Raw genomic sequence first — 19,517 nt, 5'->3', positions numbered from 1 at the left:
AAAGCTGGCCTTGAAGTTGCAATCCTCCTGCCTCAGCCTTTTGCATTGCTGGGATTAAAGGTGTGTGACAACACTCCTGGCTAATTTTTTTTATTTACGTTGTTCCAGTTCCAATTATCATTCCTTTCTGCCTCCTAGGATTTTCTTTTCTTTTTTATAGTACTGGGGATCGAACCCTGGGACCTGTGCATACTCAACATGCGCTCTACCACTGAGCTACACCTGCAGCCTTTCCTCCTGGGATTTGTTAAAAAAAAAAAGTTTAGTAAGCAATTACTAAATTATGACCCCCATGTTGATATATCTCTTTCTCTTCCTGCTATAACTATGATGATCATTTAATTTTTATTAAAAAATTGAGCAGGTTTCAATATACTTTTAGGCTGTTTTTGTTCAGTAAATGCCACACATTTAATTCATCCTGAGTTGAAAATAAGCACCTTACCCAATAAGATCAAGGAGACACGAGTCATCATCATCATCCATGACAACTGTAAAGACAGGAAGAGGAAAGCATGTTTCAGTCAAGCAGATTGAAAAGCCAGTGGTATCAGTGCAATGTAAGAACATACCTTACGTTTTTTTAGATAAATAACTGTGTAATTCATGAGATAGCCCTCTAATTGCTTATTATTAATGAGATTTAAAATTTTTTTGTGGTCTCTGGACATGGTGGTGCATACCTGTAGTACCATCTACTTGGGAGACTGAGGCAGGAGGATCACTTGAGCCCAGGAGATTGAGCCCAGAAATTTGAGGTCAGCCTGTGTAATACAGCAAGACCATGTCTCAAAATAAATAAATAAATAATAATAGTAAGTAAAATAAAATTATGTGGCCATTCAAGAAAATATTGTTTAAATTGTGTTTATTGAAAACAAACCCTCAACTTATAAGTCAAGAAAGATTGTGAAAAAAACAAAGATAGTTGGCAGCAACTTCTCCCTCATGCAAATTCCCCAAAGGGACTATAAACGAAGAACAGTTCATTTCCTCAAATGTAGAATGAACAGGAGAGAAATAGCATTTTTGTTTTAGAAAAGACCTCATAGATTCAGAAGTTTTTCATTTGGTGACTGGATGTTTCTAAACATGGAGAGCAATCTGGATTTCTTGCCATATTTTGGCTATCTTTAGGAATAAAAAAAGTGGGTTCTCTGCATTTTAAGACAGAAGAGGAGGCCCTCTGGCCGCAGGCTTTGCTATGGGCTCTGGCCTGCAAGGCTGGGGTTCTTTCCCCTGCAGTGGCACTGCCACTGTTTGATTCCAAACAATCCATATCCCAATACTAGAATGTTTAAAGTAGAAAATCTTAACCAGAAGTTCAACCCCACTCCAGGATCTGACTCCCTCTCTCCCCCACCAGCGGCAGCTTCAGGCTCAACCAGCACGACTGTGCTCTGGCTGAAACCATAACAACTGTACAAATTCCAAGAGCAGTTCTCTCCCGAGATCTAGTCAACTTACACTAGTGATCCGACACCTGGCAACACTGCTTCGCACCCATTTTGAACCATGCGTGGAATAATTTACATCACGGAATGCCAGGGCCAAGGGTTCTGGAGCAGTTGGAAAGGGCAGTTGTGAACGGCAGTTGGATGGAGGAATGAAATCCTGAAGAGATGCCCAGAAGAGGGACACGCCCGAAGAAGGCAGAAGAGATAGTCTCTACTAAATGTTTTTTTCACTGTTGAAATTGCCATCTCCTCTCCAGTTCCCCCCAATTTGCCATTCTGTCAGTCACAAGGCCAAACAAATACAAAATTCATTCCTGTCACATGGAAGGGCACTCAGGAAGAGTCTGGAAGGGTAAGTCCTCCCAATGTGGAACCTTCCCATTGGTGGATGAATCTGTGCAGTTGTTGGGTGATCTGGGTGATTACAATCCATCTGAGATAGAACGCAGTGGAGAGCAGAAATGATGGGTGAGAAAGGAGGAAGAAAAAGTGGGAAAAGTTTGCCAAAAGGTGACATCTATAGCTGAAACTAAGAAGAGCAGCCAGCTAAGTGAAATCTGCTCTTTAGGACCCAGACCAAGTTATTCACAGGCATACTGGCATGAATGTACTAGCACAGCGTGAGTTTTGAGCAGTGAAATGGGACTGGAAGGGAAATCAGGAAAGCTATCATCAAATGGATATAGAAAAATCTGTGTGAAGGGCTCCCCTTAAATCCTGAAGATATTTACTGTGGTAGAACCACGTTAGCTAGAGTTTAGTATTACTATCCCAGGGGCCTGCTCTGCAGACATCACAATCGCATGGAATAAATCAGTCAATTGTGATGTCTAGTTAAACTATAAAGTGGATATTATTTCTTTACTTCATCGTGAACATTAAAAAGGAGTTCTAGTGTATCCTTCCTAAGTTTATTTTTTTAAATGTCTGGGCTGGGGATTTAGTTTAGCAGTATGGCACATCTGAACATGTGGGAGGCCCTGGGGTTTGATCCCCAGCTCCATAAAAAATAAACAAACAAATAAAATACCTAACAGTCTCTGATACAAACTAATTAATAAAAAAAGAAACATAAGTAAAAAAAGAGCCTACACCAAAGAAAATCACTTGTACAACTCTTTCAGCTTCCCTCCATACTTGGTGCCCTTTCCCTATTTCTGATACTCCGAGAAAGGAGGTCAGCAAAGGCCACAGAGGCGTCACTGCCACGAGGACTTGCAAGCGTACAGAATGTTTGCTGTGCCAAAATTCAAAGTGAAAGCTACTCCTTAAATAATCTAAATAAAATAATTTTATAATATTGGATTAAATTAAAGCCACATGCATCATTCTCTATCAAACCAAGGAGGCTGCTCAAACACTTGACTTAAAAGAGCCTCCCTGAGGATATCCAGCCTATGAGTGCATTGGGGACCCTACCAGGCAGGCGGCTTCCTCAGTCCCCTGCAGACAGAACTCTTAAGAGTCTTCACAGTCAAGGGCACCCTGAGAATTCTACTTTTTAAAGGACCACACTCTTTTCTGGCTTTAAACAGTTTCAAATTACAAGAGATGGACCTTACCCCTGCATCCCTGGCTTTAAATTGTGCTGAAATGCAGTCTAATCCTTTCCCCAGAATGATATATGGCTCATTAAAGTAAAATTATAAAATCTGACTACAGTTCTAGCTGGGTGCAGTGGTGTATGCCTATAATCCCAGCAGCTTGGGAGGCTGAGAAAGGAGGATCACGAGTTCAAAGCCAGCCTCAGCAAAAGTGAGGCGTTAAGCAACTCAATGAGACCCCATCTCTAAATAAAATACAATGAGCTGGGGATGTGGCTTAGTGGTCAAGTGCCCTTATATTAGTTCAATCCTAGGTATCACCAAAAAAAACAAGACAAAAAAAAAAAAAAAGACTACAATTCTAAAATGGAAAGACAATTCCAGGATCAGACTAAAAAAGGAGGAGTTTCTTTGGATTCTCAATTCTGAATTCTAATTAAGGCTCTATTTTTTTTTTTTTCATTCAAGTAATAAGCCTGGAGTCACTGGATAGATGTATGACACCAGGTGAGTTTTCTACAGCTGTGTGAAAGATGGTCCTTGTCCAAGGGGAGACTCCCTAGATCAATGGTTGGAAACTATTTCTTGGCAACAGCTATTACCAAGCCACAGTCACTCAGAAACAGCAGCTCTTGACAGCAAGGTTTGTAAGGGAGGGAAGGGGAATAGGTCACCCCACAAGTTCAGAATCACTACCATGGACACTGGAAACACCCTTGAATATATTAAAACTAATATTCAAAATTATTCTTAATAGAATCAATAAATATCTTGAATAATAGCTTTTAATCAAGAGGATACAGTGTAAAAGTGATGTTTCAAAACAGTGGAGAAATGGCAATCATATGGAAAATATGTGGACCCATACCTCACACCTTACACAAAAATAAATTCCAAATGGATCTAAGAGTTAAATGAGGGAGTGAAGGAGAAAGAAGCTTAAAGTGCTAAAATAACACATGGGAGAATTAAAGAAAAAAATCTTGGCACAGGGAAGTCCAAGTATGTCACATAATACAGAAGTCACAAAAAATTGACAAATTTCATGCCAAAAATTTTAAAATTCTGCACAGTAGTCTGGCATAGTGATGCATACCTGCAATCCCAGCGACTTGGAAGGCTGAGGCAGAAGGATTGCAAGTTCAAGGCCAGCCTCTGCAACTTAGTGAGACCCAGTCTCAAAACTAAAAAATATAGGGGGCTGGGGTATAGCTCAGTGGCAGAGCACTTCTGGATTCAATCCCCAGAACTGCAAAAACAAAACAAAGAATACTCTGTATCAGCCTTTTTTTTTTTTTTTTTTTTAAAGCTGGGGATTGAACACAAGAGTGCTTTACCACTGAACTATATCCTGGTTCTTTCTTTTTAATATTTTTTAGTTATAGTTGGACACAATACCTTTATCTTATTTATTTATTTTTATGTGGTGCTGAGGATAGAACCCAGGGCCTTTCATTTGCTAGGCAAGCACTCTACCGCTGAGCCACAACACCAGCACCCCCCCACCTCCCCCCACCCCATTCTTTTTATTTTAAGACAGGTTCTCACTAAGTTGCTGAGTGTCTCACTATGTTGCTAAGGCTGACATCAAACTTGCAATCCTCCTGTTCGGTCTCCCAAGTCACTGGGATTACAGGTATACACCAATGCGCATGGTTACATCAGCTTCGTAAGGAAATATCTTAAAAACAATTTGATTTTCGTTAGGGTCAGGAAGAATATCAAAGAGTTCTCACGCAGAGATATGAAGAAAAATGACAGACTATTTAAATTCTTTTCACATGAAGGAAAGCTCTAGTAACAAGAAACCTATTGGTATCAGGAAGATGTATTTCAGCAAAGCCAGCTGAGCTCTGGTTCTTTAAGACGCTCTAAGATAGTGGCAATGGGAAAAAACTAAGCTTGACTTTTGAGAGCCAGAAAACAGGATTTCAAATCCTTCACAAACTGAACTTTGGCATGTGAGCACTAGTTGTGTTTTCTTGACTTCTTATTCTTCCAAAAATATGGCATACTGAAGATGATGGCCAAGAAACTGAAATTTTAAAAGGCTATCAAGGACTTACTAAAGTATGAAAAATGACTGACATTTTCTTTATATGAATTAATTATGGTACAGCATCAGTACATGACATAATTTCCCAGTCACTTACAAATTCACCTCTAAAAGGTGTTCAAGGGTAGCACAGAATCACATTTGGACTTTAAGGAATCATGAACTAGGAATGATTGCAGTCTTCAGAATGTTTTTTTTGAGCTATAGTCATTTTTATTTTTATCCACATACATACCATTTCTAGTGTTCTTTATTTCTTTGAGTAAACTCAGGTTTCATCTGGCATTATTTTCCTTCTCCTAAAGGATTTTCTTTATTATTATTATTATCATTATTATTTTGGACCGGAAATTGAACTCGGGGGTACTTGACTACTGAGCCACATCCCCAGTCCTATTTTGTATTTTATTTAGAGACAGAGTCTCACTGAGTTGCTTAGCAACTCACCATTGCTGAGGCTGGCTTTGAACTCTCAATCCTCCTGCCTCAGCCTCCTGAAGTTCTTTTTTTTTTTTTTAATATTTATTTTTTGGTGTAGATGGACACAACACAATGCATTTTATTTTTATGTGGTGCTGAGGATCAAACCCGGGTCCCACCCATGCTAGGCGAGCGCTCTACCGCTGAGCACAATCCCAGCCCAGCCCCCTCCTGAGGTTCTTTTTATTTTTATAGCAGGTCTTCTAGTGATAAATACTTTTTACTAGAGATTGAATCCAGCAGTGTTTTACCACTGAGCTACATCTCCAGTTACCTGCCACCTTATTTTTTTGGAGACAGTGTTTTGCTAATATTGGCTTTGAAATTGCAATCCTTCTCCCTCAGCCTCCCAAATAACTGAGAATACAGACATGTACCACCATGCCCAGCACTTTCATGTCTTTAAAAAGTATTTATTATGGGCTGGGGATGTGGCCCAAGCGGTAGCACGCTCGCCTGGCATGCGTGCAGCCCGGGTTCGATCCTCAGCACCACATACCAACAAAGATGTTGTGTCTGCCAATAACTAAAAATAAATAAGTAAATAAATATGTTTTTTAAAAAAGTATTTATTATGCCTTAAAAAGCAAATAGTTATTTTTTGCAGTGATGAGGATTAAACCCAGGGCCTCACACACGGTAGGCAAGTATTCTGCCACTGAGTTACATCCCAACTCAATTATTATTATTATTTTATTTTATTTTACAGTCCTATGGACTGAACCCAGGGATACTCTACTATTACATCCCCAGCCTTTTTTTTTTTTTCAAAAAAAATTATTTTATATCGTATTGACATTTAGAAAAAAATAAATACCCCAGCCCTTCTTATTTTTTTATTTGAAGACAGTGTTTCACTCAGTTGCCAAGGCTGGCTTCCAATTTGCAATTACCCTGCCTGAGCTACCACTCACTGGGATTATAGAAGTGCACCACTGTGTCTGGCTCCTACCTTTATCTTTGAAATATATTTTCACTGGGCATATTGTTCAAGATTAGACGCCCCCCTCCCATTTTTAAAGGTATTGCTGCATTGTTACTCATTATTTCCAAAGAGAAATTTGTTTTCTTTCTTTGTTTCTTTTATTCATAATATCTTTTCCATTTGAATTCTGTAATTTTATCTTTACCACTAGTTTTAGGCTATATGATTATAATATGCCTTGATATAGTTTTCTTCATACTTTTGTGCTTGGGTTCATTAGGCATATAGGATGCAGGTTTCTAGTTTTCCTTCAATTTAGAAAAATCTCAGTTATAATGTTTTCAAATATTTTATGCTCCTCCCTCTCCTTCTGAGAACCCAATTATAAGTGCATTATTAGGCTGCTAATTGGTGTGCGTGTGTATTTCTTTTTTGGGGATAAGGAGGTTTCAGTCTTTTTTTCTCTCTGGTTTTCATTTGGATAGACTCTATTGCTGTATCTTAAAGCTTAATATTCTTCTCTTCTGTAGCGTCTAATTTGCTTTTAATTGGTAATCCCGCCAGTGTGTTATTTTCAAGCACTATTTTCATCTCTAGAGTTCAATTTAGGTCTTTTTTATATCTTTCATGTCTTCATTTAATATGCCCTATGTTTCCTTATCACTATTTTGTATAAGCTGAAAAAGGTTAACATTTTAATGTTTCCTCTGTCATTGTTGGGCCTTTATTCATTTTTTTCCCACTCTTCATTATGAGTGATATTTTTCTGGTCATTTTTCATTGGATGCCAGACATTTCCTTCTTTTGGGGTGTGTATATATGTGGGGAGAATGGGGTCTTGCTAAGTTTGCCCAAGCTGGCCTCAAACTCCTAGGCTCAAGTGATTCTCCTGCCTCAGTCTCCAGACTGAGGTATGCACCATCACACCTCATTGGCCATTTGATAAATGTGATCCTGGGGATTGAGCCGAGGGATACTACCACTAAGCTACAACCCCACCCCTTTTATTTTTTATTTTGAGACAGATTCTCACTAGGTTGCCCAGGCTGGCCTAGAACTTGTAGAACTAGACTCAGCCTCCCAACTCACTGGAATTACAGGTGTGGGCCACCACACCCAGCTACGGTTTGATCCTTTTAAACTTTGTCAATCTTCAGTAGAGGGTCAATTTTGCCCTGTACTGAGGCAGTATCCTTCTGGTTACTCCACCTGATGTCCCATGAATTACAAGGAACTTTGCACACTTGTAGGTGGGCACAAACTTTTGTACGAGTTCCAAGTCTTCTTTCCTCTAATCCTTTCAGGTAGTCCTTTTCTAGGACTTGGTAGTTTCCTCATACACATGGACTGATCAATTATCTTGAGGAAGGTGTGTAGATTTCAAGAGTGTTCTCTTTGTGCACCTCTCTTCTCGCCCCACCTGTGAACTTTAGCCATTTTCACCTTCCAGCTTTATTAGGTCAACTAAGTAAGACTGCCAGACCACATCTGGGTCGACTCCCTCTGCTATGACCTTCCAGTGGGCAGGGACACTGATATAGCTCATGTTGTTTGTTTTCTTTTGGGGTGTGTATGTGTGTGGGGAGATGGGTCAAGAGTCATTGTTCAGTGCTGCCTGATATCCAATGTCTAACCCCTACTATTTCATATATTTTGTTCAAATGTAAGTTTTCTTATGTAAAAAGGTTATGATGATTATTCCACCATAGCCTTACAAGAATTAATTCTAAGTTTTTGTTTCAATTAAGAGTTCATCAGGGGCTGGGGATGTGGCTCAAGCGGTTGCGCACCCGCCTGGCATGCGTGCGGCCCGGGTTCAAGGGAGAAGGAAGAGCAGAAATTTAAATTGTTTGCTCAATTTTCTCCTGTGCTTCCTTTTGTTTTCTACACTGAAGAACAGCTTAGAAAATGGGAGAGCCTGCTTCTTTATTTGTCTTTAATCAAGTTTAGGGAGTATAAAGAATATCAGTACCTTGCACATATTATATGCAAGGTACTATGATAGGGACTGGGGATATCAAGTGAATGTTACATAAAATATAATAATAAGCAGAACAAGATGGCGCCCCATGTAATCCCAGATACTCAGGAGGCTGAGATAGGAGAAGATCTCACAAGTTTGAGGCCAACCTGGGAGACCCTGTCTCAAAAGAAAAAAACATAAAGGACTGGAGCTATAGTTCAGTGGTAGATTATTCCCTGGGTTCAATCCCCAACACAAACACACATACACACACACACACACAGAGTAATAACAAATGTAAATACCTTGAACATCAGAAAAGCAAGGCTGAAAAGTGAACTAATGAGACTAAGTGTGGTGGCCCACACCTCTAATCCTAGTGGCTCGGAAGGCTAAGGCAGGAGGATTGTGAGTTCAAGGTCAGCCTCAGCAACTTAGTGAGGTCCTAAGTAACTTAGCAAGACCCTGTCTCTAAATAAAATATAAAAAGGGCTGGGGATGTGACTCAGTGGTTAAGTGTCCTGGGTTCAATCCCTGATAATAAAAAANAAAAAAAAAAAAAAAAAAAAAAAAATGAACTAACGTATGTAGACAATTTTCCAAGGAGTGTCATGATCAAAAAAATTTGTCACGAATAACCATTTACTCAGGCTAAGTAATTATTTATGTCATTCAGGATATAAAGTATTGTTATCTTATTCCTTTTACCAGGGTGTAATTGTTCTGGGCTGTTAAATTTTATAATTCTAAGACCTCAATTTCTGGCATGGTTTCTGCTTATAAGAGAACTTACTCTTTTGGAAGAAGGATGTGTAAAAATTTATCACACCTGCAAAGTGAGAAGTGATAGAAATTTTTGCAGGGGTTCCCAAGCTTCTTCAGGTAAACTTGATTAAAAATAGAAGTAAAAAGCTGTCTCCTCTTTCCTAAGCTGTTCTTCAGGGTAGAAAACAAAGAAGGCACAGGAGAAAACTGTACGATTTAAATGTCTGTCCTCCTTCCTCCTCCTTTTTGCTTTTCTTCCCTCTTATAGGGTACATTGAGTCTATATAATTCAGGCTGTTGAACTCATTAAATTGTTCTTATTTCTTAAAGTGATTTCAAAAAATTTAAAATGATTATAAGGCCATGATAGAATAATTGGGACTACATTTACCTTCTTACATTATATTTTTAAAAAAAGATTAACAATTGGATAAAAGATTAACAATTGGATAAAATTTATGAAACAATGGGCTTTAGACACTGAATATCAGGCAGCATAGAAGAGTACTTTTTGTGAAATAAATGACCTTGTGCTAGAAGAAAACATGACTATTTTCCTGATTATATTGATTTGCAATAAAAAGAAGGTATCAAAAGCAACATGACTGGTTCTGAGTTTTTCAGTTATTTTTCAACAAAGAACTTCATTTGTTTTGTCACCAAAGGTTTCTAGCAGCAAAGGGAAGGTAGGAAAGACGAAGAAAAATTACTAGGAGAAAAATTCAGCTATTAAAAAATTCCCTCAAAGTCAGAAAAGATGACTATTAATGTACTAAAACCTTGATGCATCTCAAGAAATGCAAAATTTGAAGACCTTTAAACTTTTGGGGTTTTTTCCTTTTTAATTGGTGCATCTTAATTATACAGAATAATGGGCTTAATTGTGGCATATTTATACACGCATATAACATAACTTGATCAATTTCAGTCTCTAATACCTCCCCGCTTTAAACTTTAATTCCAACTTGGAATGATGTGAGTAGAAATGTGCCTAAATGGGCTGGGGATGTGGCTCAAGTGGTAGTACGCTCACCTGGCATGCATGCGGCCTGGGTTTGATCCTCAGCACCACATACAAACAAAGAAGTATGTCCGCCGATAATTAAAAAATAAATATTAAAAATTCTCTCTCTCTCTCCCTCTCTCTCTCTCTTTAAAGAAAAAAAAATAAATGTGCCTAATATCAAGCATTCCAGTTGGCAAACACAATGGGCTGTAATGTGGGGCAGCACAGCAACAATGCTAGAGGCCTGGGAACAAAATCTGCCAAGGCTTCACAGAGGCTAGGGACATGGGGGAAATGATGAATTTGGAAGTCATAGGACTTGTTTTAGATGAACACTTGTGATTAACAAGCCCCAACCTCTTGGGGCCCCTTTATTTCCATCTCTAAATGAAGTTAATAGACCACATTAGTAAATTTTAAACTTTGTTCCCAGGGCCTAGGATTCTTTGAGGCATCCAGGAGCTGTTCTGGAAGCCTACGAAGGTTGTTGGTGGAGGCACTCTGACACCTCACTTGTAACCATACATATCCTTCAACTGAGTGGTTAAACTCTTACTTAACTGGAAGAAAAAAGTTTGAAAACCATTTAAGTTCTTCAGCATCTAGGACCACCAGAACTCAATGGTTTGCAAGGAATGGACTATCAACAGTGATTAACTAAAAATGGAAACACAGGAATCCATGAAATTCAAGAATTTATTATTATTTCAGCAAGAGAATAATAATAAATATAGGGCCCAAACCTAATTAAGATAAATTCCAGCCAGGTATGGTGGGCATGTCTGTAATCCCAGCAACTCGGAAAGCAGAGGCAGGAGGATTGCAAGTTCAAAGCCAGCCTCCGCATTTTGGCAAGGCCCTAAGCAACTTGGTGAGTCCCGGTCTCAAAAATAGAAAAGTCTGGGGATGTGGCTCAATAGTTAAGCACCCCTGGGTTCATTCTACTGTACAAAAGAAAAGAAAGAAGATAAACTCACTCCAACATAGTACTAATGATCTTGAGTTTAATGACTATAAGAATCATTAACCACACAAATCATTGTTTCTCAAACTCTGGTGTCTGAGGAAATAATCTTAGGTGGTCTAAGTTAAGTTTGAGAAACAACAGATTCTAAAATTATCTAGAAATACACATGCTAAAAAACTTTAGGGCTGGGGTTGTGGCTCAGTGGTAGAGCGCTTGCTTAGCATATGTGAATCACTGGGTTCGATTCTCAGCACTTACTATAAATAAATAAAATAAAGGTCCATTGACCAAAATAAGTAAATAAATTTTGGAGCCAATAAAAATTCTGCTTAAGGGACTAGGTTGTGCCTTAGTGGCAGAGTGCTTGCCTAGTACATGTGAGGCACTGGGTTCGATCCTCAGCACCACATAAAAATAAATATACAAAATAAAGATATTGTGTCGTTGTATAATTAAAAAGTAAAATAAATTCTGCTTAACATGTTTGCTAGACTACTCAGAACATATATATATATATATATATTTTTTTTTTTTTAATTTTGATCTTTTAAAAACTTTGTGATGCTGGAAATTGAATCCAGGGTCTTGTACATGCTAAGCAAGTGTCCTATCTTTGAGCTACACCTCAGTTCCTCAAAATTTTGAAAGTCACTAAGAATCTACTGACAGAAGATCTGTGTACACATCATCTGACTGATGCAAAGATGGCCCTGGAGTGAACATATTTCAACTGCTAATTCTGTACCAGTTTGGGTGGAGAGGTGGCCTCAACTCTCAATGAAGGAGGGTATCAAAAGAAACTATTGGTTGAATCTCAAGTCTTGAGTGGATCTGGATATACAAGAGATACAAAACTGAAAGTACCAAAGCCCTCAGCATTGCAGAATGCTTTTCGCTGCCCACTCTCCCATACCAACCAGCTGAGAGTGGAAAGAATGAGCAAAGCTCGATTATAACAGATTAAAACACTGACTTCAAATATTACTAATAGAAAGCCAGGTACAGTGGTGCACACCTGTAATCCCAGCTACTCAAGAAGCTGAGACAGGAAGATCTTGAGTTCAAAACCAGCCTCAGCAACTTAGCAAGATTCTAAGTGACTTCACAAGAATCTGTTTCAAAATAAAATTTTAAAAAAGGGCTAAGGATATGGCTCATTGGTTAAGTGCCCCTGGGTTCAATCTCCAGTACCAAAACAAAACAAATATTACTAATAGACTATCATCTAGACATTAACAGTTAAAATGATATTATAGTGCTATACTCATAAGCAGGAATCTTGTCATATTCATCTTTATGTCCTCAGTAAATAGCATATAAACAGGTACAATAAATTCTGAACAAATATCTAGGGCTTAAATGTAGACCAGCTGCATTTTATGTAGTGTGTGCTCCCAAAGACTTCATGTAACTAGGCTCATATAATTCTAATCAATTCTGACATAAAAATGTACAATTTGTTTTTTAAAAATATTTTTTTTAGTTGTAGATGGACACAACACCTTTATTTTATTTATTTTTATGTGGTACTGAGGATCAAACCTAGTGCCTCACACGTGCAAGGCACGCGCCCTACCACTTAGTCATAACCCCAGCCCCCCGAAACATATGATTTCTTACAATCTATTGGCATTGAAATGTTGCAATTCCTGATGAATTGTAAGTATATTACATTCTGCTAATGTTTTTAGATGTAATAATGAAGTTGGGTTTATATTTTTAATAAGAACCTTTATCTTTTAGAGATCCATACTGAAATAGGTATAAATGAAAAAACATAATGGTTGAGATTTGTTTCAAGATAATAGATACAGGAGTTGATTATTAAAAACATGGAATCCTGGGCTGGGGTTGAGTAGCTCAGTGGTTGAGTGCTTACCTCGCATGCGTGAGGCACTGGGTTCGATTCTCAGCACCACATAAAAAAATAAATAAATAAAACAAAGATAGTGTCCATCTACAACTAAAAAAATGTTAAAACCAAAACGAAACAAAACATAAAATCCTGTCTACCCCCAAGCTCATTTCTTGGATATTTTGATTTACCAGGAATGTGAAGTTATTCTTTACCCTTGGGAAAATTTCAGGCAAATTGGGAAACCTGTCCTAAGTGGAATAGAGTCAGGTGGGACCTGCCAACAAGAACCTCTGGTTGGCTCAGAAATACAAACTGAGGCTCCACCTCTCCAAACTCAAGTTTGGGCATCTGACTGAAGAAGATGCTGTGGTTGAAATCTTATTTGGGATGTGTTGTCCTAGACCATCTTCAGGATTGTTCTCTTTTCACCCTTTCCCACTAATAATCCCTTTGTTTCTCCTTTTTCCTCTTTACTATATTTACATTAGAACCTTAGCTCCACCAGGTTGAAGTTTATGTCTATTTACTGATGAATGTTGGCCCAGAACAGTACCTGACATAAAATTGAAGCTCAGTGAACATTTTTAAAAATGAGCTTATCACCCTTTCCAAGGTGTTGACCACAAAATGGCAAACCTGCCACAAAATCAGCCATGCCAGGGAGAGTGTGCTTATTCCCTTTTCCTTGAAACTTACTTCAGTTTTTCAAGAACATATGTATTTTCTTTGGAGACCAGATTATTCCTATGGGAGAACAAGTAAAGAATGTGTAATGGAGGGCTGGGTTGTAGCTCAGCAGTAGAGTGCTTGCCTCGCATGTGGAAGGCACTGGGTTCGATCCTCAGCACCCCATAAAAATAAAATAAAGGTATTGTGTCCACCTAAAAGAATATTTAGAAAAAACTAAAAGAATATTTAAAAAAAAGAGTGTGGAATGGAGCAAGTTATTCCCCACTATTCCCTACACTGGTCAATGCCACCTACCTAGCCCCTAGACACAAGGCATTATTTCTAGTACCTGCCCTTGCCCAGGTGATAATTTCCATATCTAAAATGTTCTTCCTCTTATTCTACACCTACTGAAATTCCAACTATTATTCCAACCCAGCCTGAAGCCCACCTCTTTGAGTCCTTCTCAGATGGGCTGCCTTTAGAATTCTAAACAAGAATGCCAAAAGCAACAACGATGTCTTTGGACACTGCTCAGATCCTGCTTTGCAGTAACATCTTTTTTTGTTTTTTGGGGGTTTCTTTTCAGTACTGGGTATTGAACGCAGGAGTGCTTTACCACATTCCCATCCCTTTTTATTTGTTTATTTTGAGACAGGGTCTTGCGAAGTTGCTCAGAGCCTTGCCAACTTGCTGAGGCTGGCTTTGAACTTGTGATCCTCCTTCCTCAGCCTCCCAAGCTACAGGGATTATAGGCGTTTGCTACTGTGCCCAGTTTATCTTTGTTATCATGCCTTTCTTCTAACTAAGGCAGAGCCCAAATTTAAATAAATACATCATCAAGTGTTATGAGAGTACTTACGGGAGCAATAATATTTCCCATCTCAAAGCCAGGCAACTTTTAGTCTCTGTGGTATTTTGCATCTGCAAATTGAATATACTGGCCTATTACAGTAAGTCTTCATTTTGTGCCTCTTTCCAGCCCACTGTCCCTATAAGGAATCCTTGGCTTGGCCACCTTGATAGAATATTTAGCATTTTAAACAATTCTTTGTACTTGTCCTTCTATTTAGAAGATAAAAGACCTTCCCACATTATCTCTTAGTGGTCAAGCGACAATATCTACTTATTCTTTAAGGCCTGGAGTAAAATGATATTGTCCTTCTGTAGCTTTTTTTTTTTTTAACTTCCCAAACAAAATTAATTGCTCACTTAACTGCATCCCTAGAGCATGCCTGACACACCAGCAAGGCCTGACACAGATGACAATACTTGTTTTTCTGATTCCCCCATCAGTTTACAAGTTCCATGAAAGCTAGGTCAGTTTTGTTTCATCTCTGTGCAATACTTGATATGTACGTGACCACTAAATGTTTACTCTTTTGAATTGCTTTCATAAGATCTTGGTCTCTAAAGGACTAACTTTATCAAGGGTAATGTCAGTTGCTTTTCATTTAGTTTCTAAGAATATGCAGCTAGGAGACATATTACAGATTTTTTACAAATGTAACGCCTAATGCTGCTCACCATTTCACAGTTCCACATTGGCTTATTCTGGATTCTTATTGTCTAACAGGATCCTTGTTGTGTAAGAAAAGCCATGAGGAGCCAACAGATTTCCCATCTCTGCTCCCGATCAGAGAGTCCAACTCTTTCAAGTATAAGGAAATAATAATTTTGTAAGATCCACAGGACAAAAGATAAGATAAACCATTTAATACTTAATAAACCCCTGACCACCTGAAAACAGGGATTTTATATACTGAGCATAATTATAATTCATTTAAGTTACCAAGTGTTTAGCATAGTAATTTATTAATAATAGTTATGTTCATTAAAATGTTTAGAAGTAAATATCTAAGTTGAAGAATATCTGACACAGCCATATATGGCTTTTTGAGGGCACCAACATTAGATGTTAAAAAGAAATACACAACTTTATAGGAAAAAAAAAAACAGATGTCCCAACAAAAATATTTTTATAGTTTCTTTATTGTGTCTTCTAAGAAATAGAGGGCATTTTAATGACTATGTTTAAAAACAATACATGAAAAATTATTGAGAAATGATACAAAAAAATGTTACTATCCCAATTTCATTTTTGCTTTTTGCAATTGGCTTTGTTGCTCATGCTGGACTTGAATGTGTGGACTTAAGCAATCCTCCCAGCCTCCCAAGTAGCAGGGACTACAGGTGTACCCCACTGTAACCAGCTGATTTCCTTTAAATGTTAAGCAAAATTAAGCTGAAACTATTTTTATGATAATTCATAATTCTTTGGTACATAGAATGTCAACTCTTCACTTATAATACCAAATTTCTATTAAAGAATTTTTGTATTATACTTCCAAATAGAAGTTGAATTCCTGTCTTAATCATTGATTGCCACATTAATTATTTTTTTCCAAGAATTAACCAGGGCTGAGGCTGTGGCTCAATGGTAGCACACTTGCCTGGCAAGTGTGAGGCACTGGGTTTGATTCTCAGTACCATATATAAATAAATAAAAAATAAAGGTCTATCAACAACTTAAAAAAAATTAACCAGTTAAGAGAATCACTTCTCAATGACAAGCTGACTTAAGCCACAAAAGTCAACAGTATGCCAATACTGAAACTAGCCATTCATAAAGATGAGTCTGCTCATGTATCAACCAATAGCACACTAGTAAAAATTTTAGAAATAAAAATAAATAAGTACAACAGCAATCTTAACTTTTATCTTCAAATGACCTGAATACTAAAGAGCTGCTCTGACACTTTTCTGATTTCTAGGTTTATTCAGAAAAATGATATATTTTATTCAATGAAATGGAGATTTATCTAAGTCATTTATTTATTTATTTTGGTACCGGGGATTGAACTCAGGGGTACTTAACCACTGAACCACATCCCAGCCCTATTTTGTTTTTTATTTAGAGACAGGGTCTCACTGAGTTGTTTAGTGCCTCGAAGTTGCTAAGCCTGGCTTTGAACTAATGATTTTCCTGTCTCAGCCTCCCAAGCCACTGGGATTACAGGCGTGCGCCACCGCACACAGCTAGAATATATTTTGACATACTGTACACAAATGGAACACAACTTCTCATTCCTCTGGCTGTACATGGTTCAGTGTAATCATATATGCATATAATGTCTGTCTCTAAAAGGGATTAATTTATTTACTTATTATAGAGAATTTTTTTTTTTTTTGGCAGTCCTGGGGATTGACAGAACCCAGAGACGCTTTGCCACTGAGCTATATCCCTTTTTAATTTTTTTTATTTTGAGACAGGGTCCAGCTTAATAGCCCAGGCTGTCTTAAAATTTGTGATCTTCTTGCTTCAGCTTCCCCTAGTCGCTGGGATCACAGGCATGTCTACTGTGCCTGGCTAGAGAACATTTTAAATGAAGCAAAAGCAATAATGCTACCAATGTGACCTTTTCTACTTATAAAACAAGGTATACTTTAATCATAGATAGTAAAAAAGGGAAAACTTATTTGCATTTCTACCCCATAGTCACAAATTAACTGAAATACAGTACTGTAAAAATTAAATGATTAAAATAAAAACTGCTAATCTTTCTCTACCATTGCTCAGTGTATTTTATATATGGCATTGTCCCCATATATGAAAATGTTTTTAAAATGTTTGGAAATGATAGTAATTATAAATATATGTATATTCTTTCTAGTGTTATTATCAGGGATCTAGTTAAAGTAATTATGCAAACTCTTGACTCTACTGTTCTGTCAATGAGTAGCATTCAAAATATTTTGGTTTTGCAGCATGTTCCAAGAAAAATGAGTCCTTTGGAAACAACCAACAATGTAAACAAACAAAATTCCATTTGCAAAGGCAGTGATGTTATCAAGGAGGAGATGCTGGGGATTCCCAGACTCAAAAGCCAGACTCAAAAGGAGGATCTGTGATAAAATCAACTTTTTAAGGAGGAAAAATAAGAATACTGTTTTTTAAGCTTAAAAATGATTTAACAAAGAATATAAACCAATACATAAAGTAGACTGCTACTGTAAGCAAAGATTTCACAATAGGTTTCTACAAAGATTTTAAAGATGCTGAATTATTTCTCAAAACTCTCTTTTAGAGACAGACTATCTATTGTAAACATCTTTTATAAACTCTCATAAATGTTATGTGAGCTGGAATTCGTTTTTGTGATTATTGCTACCAAAAGACCATAAGGTAACAGAGTTTTAGCTGGAGAAGATGAAAAAATTTTAGAAAAAGATGATTGTGGTGGTTGAAAAACTATGTTAATGTACTTAATGCTACAAAACTGTATACTTAAAAATGGGAAAATCAGGGGCTGGGACTGTAGCCAGTGGCAGAGTGCTTGCCTGGCACATGTGAGACACTGGATTCAATCCTTAGCACCACATAAAAATAAACAAATGAAATAAAGGCATGCTGTATATCTACAACTACAAAAAATATTTTTTAAAAAATGGGCAAAAAAAAGTGGGTCCAAATTTTCATCGCATCGGATTAGGCTCCGACTTCCTTAACAAGTCTCCTAAAGCACAAGAAATAAAATCAAGAATTAGTAAATGGAATGGATTCAAACTAAAAAGTTTCTTCTCAGCAAAAGAAACAATGAGGTGAAGAGAGAGCCTACATTTTGGAAGCAAATTTTTGCCACATGCATGGCAGATAGAACACTATATAAAGAACTCAAAAAACTTAACACCAAAAAACCAAACAACCCAATCAATAAATAGGCTAAGGAGTTAAACAGATACTTATCAGAAGATGTACAGTCAATCAATAAATATGACAAAATGTTCAACATCTCCAGTAATTAGAGAAATACAAATCAAAAGATTTCATTTCATGCCAGTCAGAATGGCAATTATCAAGAATACAAACAACAATAAGAGTTGGCGAGGATGTTGGGGGAAAAGGTACATTTATACATTGCTACTGGGACTGCAAATCTGTGCAACTAATACGGAAAGCAGTATGGAGATTCCTTAGAAAACTTGGGATGGAACCACCATTTGACCCAGCTATTCCACTCCTTGGTCACTATCCAAAGGACTTAAAATCAGCAAACTACAGTGACAAGGCCACATCAATGTTTATAGCAGCTCAATTCACAATAGCTAAACCAATCTAGATGCCCTTCAATAGATGACTGGATAAAGAAACTGTGGTATATATACACAATGGAATATTACTCAGCATTAAAAGAGAATAGAATTATGGCATTTGCAGGTAACTGGATAGAGTTGGAGAACATCATGCTATGAGAAGTAAGCCAATCCCCCCAAAAAACAAAGGCCAAATGTTCTCTCTGGTAAGTGGATGCTAATCCATAATGTGGGGGGTGGGGCATGGGAAAAATGGAGGAACTTTGACTGGGTAAAGGGCAGGGAGAGAAGGGGAAGGGTATGGGGGCAGGAAAGATGGTGGAATGCAATGGACATCATTATCCTAGGTACATGTATGAGTGCACAATACATCGATATATCGTGTACAATCAGCTACATCATGTACAGTCAGATATGAAAAGTGCGCAACTGTGTACAATGAATCAAATGCATTCTGCTGTCATATATATACCTAATAAAAATAAATTAAAAAAAAAACATAAAGTAATTCTATTCAAATAATACTGTAAGAAACAATTATAATAATAATTTCAAGAAAGGCACTAATCTGCTCTAGATGCCAGGAGAATAGGTATAACTTGAGATTAAACCAGGAAACACAGCTATCATAGTGAAAATCCTGAGAATAAGAAAGGACCAGACCAGAAAAAATTCTCTGTGGAACCTACAATAAGTTAGACAAAGTAGAAGACATTATAATCATTAAATAGAG

General features: G+C 37.5%; 1 protein-coding gene across 4 annotated transcripts in view; it reads right to left on the bottom strand.

Annotated features, from left to right (window-relative positions):
- Bicral (BICRA like chromatin remodeling complex associated protein) overlaps nucleotides 1–19,517 on the bottom strand; it is a 78,382-nt gene that overhangs the window by 42,361 nt on the left and 16,504 nt on the right. For 2 of the 4 annotated variants that reach the window (XM_048805327.1, XM_015487740.2), the window contains exon 2: nucleotides 446–491. In XM_048805327.1, the coding sequence (XP_048661284.1) occupies nucleotides 446–486 (41 nt within the window). In that variant the 5' untranslated portion in view covers nucleotides 487–491. Of the gene's footprint in view, nucleotides 1–445; nucleotides 492–4,097; nucleotides 4,123–15,217; nucleotides 15,342–19,517 lie in introns of those variants that run through there. The other 2 variants (XM_048805326.1, XM_048805328.1) reach the window with 2 other exon arrangements.

This window comes from Marmota marmota, unplaced genomic scaffold (genome assembly GCF_001458135.2).
Source record: "Marmota marmota marmota unplaced genomic scaffold, marMar, whole genome shotgun sequence".
Lineage (NCBI taxonomy): Eukaryota > Metazoa > Chordata > Mammalia > Rodentia > Sciuridae > Marmota > Marmota marmota.
The sequence above is the reverse complement of the archived record's forward strand: the minus strand, read 5'-3'. Positions and strand labels throughout refer to the sequence as shown.